This window comes from Haplochromis burtoni, unplaced genomic scaffold (genome assembly GCF_018398535.1).
Source record: "Haplochromis burtoni strain Fernald_Lab_line unplaced genomic scaffold, NCSU_Asbu1 Contig_29, whole genome shotgun sequence".
Classification (NCBI taxonomy): domain Eukaryota; kingdom Metazoa; phylum Chordata; class Actinopteri; order Cichliformes; family Cichlidae; genus Haplochromis; species Haplochromis burtoni.
This window is the reverse complement of record NW_024582390.1, coordinates 2,183,894-2,195,417: the sequence shown is the minus strand read 5'-3', so window position 1 is coordinate 2,195,417 and position 11,524 is coordinate 2,183,894. Positions and strand designations below refer to the sequence as shown.

The 11,524-nt window shown below is 39.3% G+C and overlaps 2 protein-coding genes across 6 annotated transcripts in view; both read right to left on the bottom strand.

The window, feature by feature from the left end:
- Positions 1 to 2,306, bottom strand: part of tanc1b (tetratricopeptide repeat, ankyrin repeat and coiled-coil containing 1b) — a 123,520-nt gene extending 121,214 nt beyond the window's left edge. The window contains exon 1 of one of the 4 annotated variants that reach the window (XM_005918228.3): positions 1,981 to 2,306. The gene's annotated coding sequence lies outside the window, so the exon portion shown is untranslated. The remainder of the gene's footprint in view (positions 1 to 1,980) is intronic. The other 3 variants (XM_005918226.3, XM_005918227.3, XM_014332372.2) reach the window with 3 other exon arrangements.
- A 3,627-nt stretch (positions 2,307 to 5,933) lies between these two features.
- dap1b (death associated protein 1b) lies at positions 5,934 to 7,878 on the bottom strand. Of its 2 annotated transcripts, none has more exons than XM_005918230.3 (4): positions 7,689 to 7,878; positions 6,804 to 6,900; positions 6,585 to 6,648; positions 5,934 to 6,469 (listed from the first exon to the last, which is right to left on the bottom strand). In XM_005918230.3, exons 1-4 carry the CDS (start codon positions 7,756 to 7,758, stop codon positions 6,353 to 6,355), a joined length of 348 nt encoding a protein of 115 aa, XP_005918292.1. In that variant the 5' UTR covers positions 7,759 to 7,878; the 3' UTR covers positions 5,934 to 6,352. The 2 variants fall into 2 exon arrangements, with proteins under 2 accessions (XP_005918292.1, XP_005918291.1); XM_005918229.3 differs by having other exon boundaries at positions 6,585 to 6,651; positions 7,689 to 7,861.
- Positions 7,879 to 11,524: the final 3,646 nt, after the last annotated feature.

Here is an 11,524-nt window from a genome sequence, read left to right as displayed (position 1 = left end):
GGGGGGGGAATCAACACTAGAGAGGCAAAGGGCCCTCGGAGCTAAAATGAAACAAGCAGCTGAGTGGAGGAAATAGCAAATGTTGTGGCAGCTTCTCTCAAGGCTGAACGCCTGAAGGCTTTAAGGTTATGAAGACTTTATCAGAGACAGTGATCAGAGAGCATGTTGAATCTATGACTTCACATGCGATCAACGATCAAAGCTTCATCCTGACATTTACAAGCAATTTCCGAGGAGGTGAAAACAAAAAACTGGAACTTTGACTTTCAGAGCACCTGGCTTAGTTACAGGAGGATTCCTCCACTGGAAATATGCTGAAAGCAGCAGAACTCATATCCAGCCAGTGGTCAAACTTCAATGACTCAATTTATGTGGGTGGAAAAGATTACAGTCCTTTAGCCTTAGGCCTACAGCTATATCTGGATTTGGTTTTGCTTTCAAAACCACCGCATCCAATCAGAAAATACAGAGCATTAGCATTAAGCAAGACCACACGGTCATAAGAAAAGTAATGACCTTGCTGGAAATCATCTGTGTCCTAATGAGAGGACAATACAATCATCACTGTTCTTCCTCAGCAAGCTGATAACAGACACGAACCACTATATGAAACTTTCAGACATGCAGTCTAAAAAATAAACACAATCCACTGAACATTGATATGAGTTCATCTTATCACTGGAAATCTCTATGAATAGAACCCTGAATTCAAGTGTTCCTCCTGCCTCCATTTTTTTTAATGCCCATGAACCTTTTCCTCTAAAAGGGGGAAAATAACGTTGACAGTGCATAAGATGATGCGCGCACAGTGTTTACACAACACATTGATGGCCACATCTGGTCCATAGCTACACTCACCTCACTTCTTATCGGATTACTGGTGATAAAGTAATTTAGGTCACTTCAACACTGTGTAGCATGCGAATCTGCACCAATTCAATCTTAAATTCCAAATATTTATTTTCATTTGACATTTTATCGACTATACAGAAACTCTGCAATGGTCTTTCTTCACCTTCAATGAATAGTCCAACTCTGAAATGGGTTTTCCCCAGTTATTCTGACACACATGTGGGCAGTTGGATGATTTCCCCCAGTGGATGAATTTTATCTGCTGTATCCGATTAATTTTGTAGTCCTTACATCTAGTTTCCCGTTTCTTATATATTTGCATGACTGACTTTAAGGATTATTATACCAGGGATCCACCCATATATCAACTGAACACACCATGTGGTGTGGACCAAGGCCATCCCATCCTTGACTCATACTGTATTTCATTCAAAGCCTTAGAATGACACCAGAAACGTTTAAAATGCTTAGACTTGAAAAAACCTGCCTGGAAAGTGATGCTTTTCCGACCTTTCTATAATTCTCTCCACACGAAAACAGAAATAAACAACAACTACTGCTACTTACTGAAAACTGTGCTCAGAATTTTCCAATGGAGTCACTATATTTTTTAGAGATTTTTGCAGATGAGGCCATTTTAAAAATTATTGCCATCGAGTAATCGATTAAAATGCCACCTCTTTAGTCAGTATTTATGAAACAAATCTTTTTAATTACTTTGATTAAATTTACTTTAGTTACTTTAAAGTTGCTTCCTTTGAGTTTAACATCCAAATGAATGGAAACTTTACCTGCTAAAAAAAAGCGATTTTTTTTAACCCGCTAACTGAATAACTTCCCTTGAAGTTGACCTAATTTAGCATCTCAGTAACGTAAAGTAAAAGCAGCAGAGAAACCAACTCGAACAAAGAGACTGAATATGTCTGTGCCACTGAAAATAAAAATCCCAATGACTGCTGTCAGTCCCGTTGGTTTTGAAGACTGCTCAATGGGCATGTCCCGACATTCCTCCCAACAAACTGCCACTAAAACTCTCACGCTTTAACACTACTTCTCCCAACTGGTGAACAAACTAACAACAACGACGACGACCACACAAACAATCTGTGAATACGCTTTAAATCTTACCTGATAAATGTCATGGATATTAAAGTCCTAAAAGTTTCACCAGCACTCTGAGCGTATCTCCACACGAGTTCAGTCCCCACTTGCTCCACCAAGGTAGGCTACGGGACGTCGGACTCCTCCTTCTCTCGCATGAGGTCATCTGTGGGAAGGATCAGCAGCGGAGAACAAACCAGATCTACCCCTCCTTCCTCCTCCTCCTCCGCTTCTTTTCTTCTGCTCTCATTTCTGTGTGCATGCCTCATGGACATGACAGGATGCTAGAGATACAAGCTGCAAGCATTTAGTTTAAGGAGTGTGAAATTCTCTAAAACTTCACATTTTCCTTCTTCCGGATGCTCCCTTTAGAGGTCGCCACAGCGGATCATATGCCTCCATCTCACCCTATCAATGGGGTCCTCTTCTGTCACACCAAACTTTTGCATATCCTCTAGATACACACTTCTCTGAGGTCTTCCTCCTCAGAGAAGCAGCTCTATCTTCAATATCCTTTGTCTACTATCCACCATCCCTCCTCTGCACACTTCCAAACCATCTTAAGCTCTGCCTCTCCAACTTTGTCTTAAAAGTCTTAAAAGCACCTTCTTAAGTCAGCTGGATGCAGGTTTTTCCCATCCTTATAAAGAGTACAGTTGCACAATGCCAAAATTAGCACCACTGCCTAACACTGAGGCCCGAGCCCAGTTTAATGATTGGTTGGAGAAACTTGCAGTCAGTCTGAGACTGAAGAAGTCACTTGGATGGGAGATGAATCCAGAGGAAGTGCATCAGCTGTCTGTGTTTTCTTCCAGAAGCCTTCTGGGAATATATGTAGAAAGAAGAGAACTCTAAAATGAAACTTTAAGGTGCTTAAGTGAAATTAAATCGTGTGATGAAGTTGGAAGTAGTGAATGGACCTCGGACTGAGATTAGTTTTCCATACAAAGGTATTTGTGTTCCAAAATCTGCCCAAGCTCTTTCCACATTGCCAGGAATAAATCTGTTGTAGAATATTGAAGAATCCATTATTTATTTAGGTGGACCAAAAGTTGCAGAACCTAAAATGCTGCAATCAAGCCAAAAGTGTCCAGTCAGATGAAACTTGCCTCGCTGTCCACAACATTTTGCTGAATCACTGTTATTGTGTATAGCTATTGTATTCTTACAAGCTACGCTTTAGACGTCTTCAGGGTGGTCTTTTCGTTTTCGTATAATTGGAAGAAAAGCAATAATTGGATGCTTTGGTCTATACAGTCTTTAACAGTTTCTGACAATTTTATTACTATACTTGTTTCAGATCCTAAATGGAGTTTCACTCTGCACTGATAACTGATTGCAGCTATGTGCTACTTTGCATTTGTCGATTTTACATGTGGACATTAAACTGTCTGTAAAATATATGCATGGCCTCATTAATCCTTCCAAGAACATAAAGAGTAACATGGCACCAGATGGGCTGGCTGCTGCACCAACACACTGCTTTGCATTAATGCTTTCTGGTCATCCTTTTTCAGCAACGATATTCACTCTGGGCACATGTAGGCAATTTAAAATCTCCAAACTTTCATAGTCAGCTGATAGCTAAATACATTAAATTGCCAGTTGTCTTACTGTTTGCAAACTTAGCAAGTATGCTGTGTAATTTCCTCCTCGACGATGTGCATTAAAAGGAGGGAGGTTGAAACATGAGTCAGAGCTTTTATGTAAATGAAGTCTAATTGGTTTAGGTCTGTATTAGTGGCTGCTGAAAGCAGGATGTTGCTCATTGGCTTTGTGCATACTGCTGAATCATAGTTTGACCATAAACCTGTTGACTTTAACATTTTAATATTACAGCTTGATCGAAATGCTAGTTTTACATGGAGTAATAAATATAAAGTATTTCACGAACTACAGCACACGTGTCAAATTAGGTTACTGGATTACTGCAATTAGATCCAGAGTAAGGTTTTCCATACGGTTTGACTCAGTCTGGTGTGGCAAGTGAAGTTCGTAGTGCACCTTAGTCTGTGGTGACCTCATGAGGTAACATTGTTTTATGCAGCTTGTTCTGAGGGAAAAACCTTAATCTCAGCGCAATCTTGCAAAGGTTTTTTCTTTTTTAACACCAATTCCTTAACAGCAAGAATATAAAGCGATATGATGATAATTGTTCTACATTGTGCTGAGGTGACAAGAGTCTGCTGGGAAAAAGGAATGATCAGAAATCTTACTTTTGGTGGAAAATGGGGTCTTACATAAAAAATCTTTACATTGTGATATTTTCTGCATTTTGCAAAAAAGAAAAATACTTTTTGTGTATTATTATCCTGCAGTTATGATGATATACTTTGGGAAGGAACATGGACAGTGACACACATTTCTTCCAGTAAAAAAAAGGAAGATAAAACACCTATTTTCCGAGTTTGTTTTGTTGTTGTTGTTGTTGTTGATGATGATGCTCTCGGGTGAAACTGGTTCAGCAACTGAATGAGTGAAAGTCTTCAGTGGTTATGAGTTCACAATTCCCTTGGAAACTGCTGTAATGTGCAGATTCCAATAAGACCTGAAAAATAGACTCAGACTTCATCTGATGCACTGAGCACTTCTTCTCCACTCATCTCGTTGCACTCCCCGTGTTTAAACACCACCGCAGCATGTCATTCAAATGTTGCCTTTTCCCCCCGCTAGATTGCGTTAAGTCCTGTCACCCTCCAACCAGTCACGGCAGATGGCTGCCCCTCCTTGGGCCTGGTTCTGCTGGAGGTTTCTTCCTGTTAAAAAGGATTTTTTTTCCTTTCCACTGTCGCAAAGTGGGTTCACTTGATTGCTGTTTACTCCAGAATATTGTGAGGATTTTGCCTTAGAAGACAAAGCACCAGGTGACTTGTGATTTTGCACTATAGAAATAAATCTGCATGGAACTGAAAATATCCAGCAACAAATACATCAATTAAGTCACTTTGGTATTCTGACATGAATCCACACAAATGTCTGTCATTCTTGTGTGTGCTCAGCATGCAGTACTCTGGCTGAGAGAGATTTCTTTACAGTTTTTATTTTATCCAATCTGTTTCAAACTCCTGTTTGACCATCTGTCTCTTGCAGCTCATCCTGAGGAGCAGAAAGTGGAAAGCAGATTAGTTTGTTTTTCTCTCTCTCCCCATCTACCTTGTGAAATGTGGCACCTGCAGTTTGAGTTTACTAGCCTGCATTCAAGAGGCATCCCTGAAAATGATTAAAACCCAACAGTCACAGCACCTGTCTGGTTCATATTGCACAGAGGTGACCTGTAGCACAGCCTTGACACTAAAAACAATAACACTTCTGCAATCCCTTTTGACTTTCACTTTCCAGACACGTGGAGTCTTGGTGGTTTCTGCAATTTATCCAACATATTAAAAGAAAGAAAAATCACCACTACACAGTAGTATTGCCAAATGCATATGGAGATACTGAACCCTGGAAAAGGTTCCAAAAAAAAATAAAAAAATAAAAAAATGGTCAAGATATAAATCATGGACAGGCTCCGAATGGAATCGGGGGCAAAATGTTCTAAAGCAAAGATCAGCTCCGTGAATCCTACAAGACCAAGCTAGCTTTTATGGAAGAGTTTTCTTTTTTCCCTTTCATCCGTCTCACTGTTTAACTATGACTCACTGCACACACATACTGGGATAATTAAAATAGTTTGGCTACATAGAGGGTGGACTTGCTGGAACATTACGATATCACGGTTCAGTCACTATATGAAAGAGGCCAGATGGATAGAAGTAAGCATATATTATAAGTAAATAAGTAAAAGGTAAGTAAATAATTATAAATAAGCATATACATTGCATAGATGCACGCAGCTTAGAGATTGACTTGTGAAATCCATGACCAGATAGTCTGGTTTATTAAAGTTATAAATGGCCATTTGCTGCCCCCTTGTGGCCATTTTAGAGTGAATGAACAGAAAACTGTTCCAAGAAATAAACAGAGACATAACACAGTGATGGCTTGCAGTCGGCTTTTTTTTTTAAATAAATCTAATACAATTGCCATGCAATACAAAGTGAAGATTCCCCTTAAAAGCACCCTTATAAAACTCAGTAACTTAACCCCTCCCTTCAAACATACTCATACCTACCAAATGCTTTTGTTTTCCAATTAGATGACAAATACAAATATAGAATTCTATTATTATGCCAGAAAAGATGCATTAAGTGCTGGTTTATAGTATTCACATACAAGCTTGGCCCCAAAGAGCTTTTTTTTTCTTCTTCCTTCTAAGTAAACGAAGCTTGAAAGCTTTCACTCCATCAACACTTTAAAGGCAACCTGTCAGTCTCAGTCTCCTCACGTGTCTAACACTTCACATTGGTGTTTAACTGCTGACTTAACATGGTTCCCTCTAGGGCATGCCCGAAAAAGTTCAATACTTCCTCGGCTGCTGGATGAAAACGATCCGAGGGGAGTGCGACTTCTCCACCGCGGGGCGCACCTTACTGTGCCTCACGCTCACAGGTGTTTCTGGGAAGTCGTGGCTCAGCTGCAAAACATCAGGAAGGAGGTTTATTATCCACAATACTTTGAAGCACTGCAACTAACCCAGTTGGCTCGGAAAGGAATTAACTCGCTTTTTTAAGAGTTAATGCTTTGTTTACCTTGTCGAGGGTTCCTGTTAGAAGTATGCCAACTTGTTGCATCCTGTTGGGGGTGGCAAGGGACCTGCTGCACAGGTTTTAAAACAGAGTTATACTCAGCTTTTAAAGCAAAGTTAGTGACCTATATGATCGAAATGCTGCTGGGCATTCTTACACACTAATATTTGAAGCTAAATTTGTTTTCAGCTCAAGCACATTTACTGCAGAGTGTGAGCATACCTGATTTTATCAGACTTCCTGGTGTCCTTTTCTGGAGTTGCATGGGTGGCATTCTCTTCCATGCCTTTCTTGGCCACCCTTTTACCCCCGGCCTTTACTAGTGATGCAAAAGAGGAAAGAAACAAAAAACAATCTGTGTCAAAGCAGTGTTTTACAGTGCATTTCATGCAACTGAGACAGAGGAGTGGAAAGTAAAAACCACAAAGGTTTTCAACTATTTTCTCTCACTTTGTGCACTTGCAGTTCAAGCTTATGAACACTAGCATTCATTCAAAAAGTAGTCACTTCCCTGTCCGCTTCATCGTGCAGAGGTGACCTATAGTCCTAAAAACTATCAAACACTCTGTACTTTCTTAAAACCTGGACACATGATAGTTTCTGCAGTCTGTCCCTCATAATATTAATGTGCCATGGCGTCCAAACAAAAAAAACCCAAAACATATATAGTAATGGTGCAAAAGTTCGTACAAACTTAAGTATCACAATAGTTTGCTTGTCAGATCGTCTTCGTAAACAGATGAGTGACACCGCTTCAAGCTGCAGCTGTTAATGCAAAGTTAACTACTGTTCCGCAGCTTTGCACGAATAGCACTGCACGGTGCACCTAACAGGCCTCCCTTCAAACAAAAGCATGCCGATGACGCTTCTTGCACTTTAGTACTCCAATGCCACAGCAGCCAGTCAGCTCCAGCTATCGCACTTTTGCATACTGCGTGTCAAATTAACGGCAAAAGTTACGTTACTGCAGCGGGGTCGACTCGCTCTGAACGACTCTGTAACTGGGTCAAGGAATGGAAAAACAACAACAACAACTCTCAAGCTTTAATAAAGTTTTAAAAGATAAATAAAAAAAGAGCAGGCAGCTATCAGAGACACACGGCTTACCTGCCGGAGGGTGGCCAGCTTTCAGCCGAGCAGCCTCCTTCGCTCCAGATTTGGGGAGTTGTTGCACCATTTCTTAAAAACTTTCCGCAGTGAAAGCACCAAACTGTCCTCGACGCCCACTCCGCTGTTTTTATTCTCTACAACAGAGATGACGTCCCGCGAGGCTACAGGAAGTTTGCGGCCAGCGAAACGCCTCTTTGTTTTCTTTTTTTTTTCACCTTTTCTTTTTCTCTACCCGCTGATAGTTTACCGAGAAAATGAAACTGTACACTAACCGTTTGCGGTTTGCAGCACGATTCAACTGCAGCTGATTTATGTTACTGTTACTTGATCTTATTTTGAAAATCTTTTCACAAAACTTCAAGATTGGCAACAAAAAGAGTTTTAACCACACTTAAACTATTTCCAGGTATGGCAGCCCACAGACACAAACCCCCAGAGGAAGTTTTCGATTGCACGAATATTTTCAGTGAAGAAGAAAATAACACTGTGTCATTTTAAGGCAGATATTTTTTCATCGCATTAGACTCTTTTATCCAGCATGAGGATCCAAAGTAAACAGCGATAGTGCCACCATGTTTAAAGCTGAAGCACAGAAAGGACTGTCAGATCTTTGCATGTGTATCTAACTGAGGTCAGTTGTGGAGGGGAGATGAGACTTGAAAGTTTATTGTTGACACACTAATGTTTCTTTATGTTTAATGGAGAAGGTAAGACTGACTAGAGGTAAGGTGTGTCATCCCAACAAGAAAGTAAAGTAAGAAAGTATACTTGATTGGATATTAAATACACATGTTAGAGCACATAGTTACCTGCACAGTGTTTTGAGCTGAGCCGTTGTCCATTGTAATGTCTGCTGTGATACACGTCACATGTTACAGGTAATACAGATCAGTCTATTCATAACCTGAATGATCTGTGCCTTTAATGTCAGGTTCTTCGAATCTGTGACTTTGCTAAGTTCTGTGACTGTACAGCAGTTTCCTTGAATATACAGGTTTGAAGCTTCACAGCTTGCATATGCATGAACTATGGGGGCATTAATGCTGGAAAATGCGTGTGTTGTTGCCTTCCCGGGTATGCACAAGCTGCAGGCTAACTGTCAGCTGGCTTGTGTTAATTTAACTGAAATGTTGGTAATGTGCAGCACAGTGCCAAGCTGCTTGAAACGCGTGGGCCTTAAGGTGGACCAGCTTTATTTTGTTCTGAAAGAAAAAAAAAAAGTTCGAGACTTCATTATTTTTTTCAGTTTTAGTATATCTTCTTTCTTATATTTTGTGCATAGAAAAGGGTGCCCTAACACATTCTTACCAATTACAAGGAGACTGTTTTTTGCAGTTCTGCTGCAGGTTTTATTTTTTGCCATCTAAATATAACAAAGGTTGCTGCTGTGTTGGTTAATGTAAGTTATATTTATAGCTGTTGTTTTGTTTCTTAACTCCTACCTTTATTCTGTGTGCCAAAAGGCTCCAGAAGAAGGAAAAGCTGCTGATGTGCTTAGTTTCCTTTTCCTGTTTGTGCAGTTGGCAAGCTGCAGTTTATTGTATTTTAACTTGAATCTTCTTTAGTTTTAGTTTAATTTGAACGGTGGCTGCGCTTTTGGTCGGGTCTGGCTTTTTCTTCCTTTCTTGACAGTATTTTTTTTCTCGTTTGTGCTCAAAGTGGTTTTTTGGTGCATAAAATAAAGTCTAAATACTAAGAAATGAACAAAAAAAAACCCCTCACAGGCACAACTGGAAAAACATAATTCTTCCTCACCCCAGCTGAACCCCATCGCAGTTATAGTATTACTGTACCTTTTAGTTATCAGAACCTTCACCGTAGATGAAACAAGGAAAACAATAAAGTAGATCATATCGAGAAGTACAAAACCAACAAAATCAGTTCCAATAGTTAAGTATACAACATACCAAGAATAAAATGCATGTACTATGTAGTGCAAAATTGCAGTATCAATGCATTCATTCTTAAAAAATAATTGTCATATAGCATCACATTTCTTAGCACACTTTCTTGCATAAAGCAAACTTTCTTTAAATAATGTATAAGTGTATTAAAAAAGACTGGAGGTAAATTTTCCTTTTGTTTAGGAAGTCATTTAGCTAAACTCATATTTAATTTGCCTGGCAGATAGCATGTAGGCGCTATCTTGAGGGAGGTCTCTCATTACTGCACTTAATAGTTTTGTGGATATTTCTGCAGTGTATGAAACTTAAATATTGTTTTAGACTAATGTAAAGATCTGCCTCGTTTGTTGGCTGATGATGTGACTTGTCACTTATGGGTTCAACATGTAGTCCTAAACCTATTTAGCCTCCTAAGCAGTGTATGCTATATAGCTAGTTCTCTAAACTTAAGCTGGTTCTTCAAGTCTTCCTCCCAGTCAGAAGATCCAAAATGAGTTTAAAAAGGAATAAAGTATCCCGAGAGACCCGAGATTAAGTTTCCGAGTGGAATTCAAAAGAGAGTTTAGGGAAAATAGTGCTTTAGCATTACTCCATCAATCGATATGAAAGTGTGATGAGGTTGTTGGGGTTTTTTTTGCAGCACATCAGACTCTGGATCTGCATTTATTGTTATAAAAAGCTGACTTCTTAATTAGATATAGATCAATATAGATCAAGACTGAGTGAAAAGTGTTCATATGAACTGTATTCAGATCTTTAAATAATGCTTCACAATGATATTTGGACCTGTTTATAGGCTGAGATCGGGTGGGGAGTTTAAGCAGATCAGATTAGTTCTCCATCTCTAGGGGCTGTGCCATGAAATCCCTGTCAATAATGCTCATATAACATTAGCAGCTTTAAAAAGAAAAAAAAAAGGCCTTAAAGTTATGGGAGACAGTCCTGGCTCATAGCTGTGCTCTTACATGCATTTAAAAGCAGATTGCACATTGACTTCACCTGTATTTATTCTTCCTCCTGATAAATTCAGTAAGCTCTAACATTCTGAATTTTGTTTCAGAAGAAACTGCAGTGAGGGGAAAATTGGGTGTATGAAGTCATATGTGACCCAGATTGTTAAGTACTTTAATTTGCGTGCACTTACTTTGAGGGGTAATGAATTAAATGAAATCAGGGGCTGGGATAATCTCACTGCTTTGTAAATTAAGTCCATTTCGCAATATTTTGGCAAAGCAGTTTAGCAGACTAAGGCTCCTGGGACTACGCCGGGAAAACTGGATGCAAGTGTCTTTTGTAGGCCGAAGCCAATTAATGGTCGGTATAAACGTATGTATTCCCTTAATGCCAGCTTTACTATAAGCAGCACAGTCCATAGAGTTACAACTACTTAAGCAAGAAAAAGGCCCGTCTCATGTGGAAGTGTAGCTGGTTTCTGAAAGTGGAGGCTGGTGGAGAAGAGGAATACGAGTAAAAATCAAATTCTTTGATGATCTGAAAAAGAGAGATAACCCCATCCAACCCATCAAATACCTTCTGGGCATGAAACAACATTAATTATGAGATCTAAAGGATTTTAAATTGCTTTTGTATGCAAATAAAAAAAAAAAAAGATGAATATAGATGAACTTGAACATCTTAGTTTGTCTACAAGTATATAAAGCTGTTCAGTCTGGTGATTATAACACGCTGTGTTGGTGTTCTTTTAAAAAACTTTAAGTTTACCAAACTTTCAGCAGTGTGTTTATTCAAATCATTTTAGGCCTAAAGAGCAACTGTATTTCATCTTTTAAGTAGTACTGGCCCCGATCCACAGGAAATTGAACCCTGTCAGTATTCCAGCTCCATATTTTTTTAATTATTATTGACCCATTATTGAGTCACAATTCAAAAACAATTTTTGCTGATCTCATATTGAGGCTCGGTGCCTTG

Coding starts and splice junctions, on each gene's coding strand:
- dap1b (XM_005918229.3), bottom strand. CDS start 7,758: ATGGTGCAACAACTCCCCAAATCTGGAGCGAAGGAGGCTGCTCGGCTG. Junction 6,652..6,803: donor AGGAAGTCTGATAAAATCAG/GTATGCTCACAC, acceptor AAACCTGTGCAG/CAGGTCCCTTGCCACCCCCA. Junction 6,470..6,584: donor TAACAGGAACCCTCGACAAG/GTAAACAAAGCA, acceptor GATGTTTTGCAG/CTGAGCCACGACTTCCCAGA.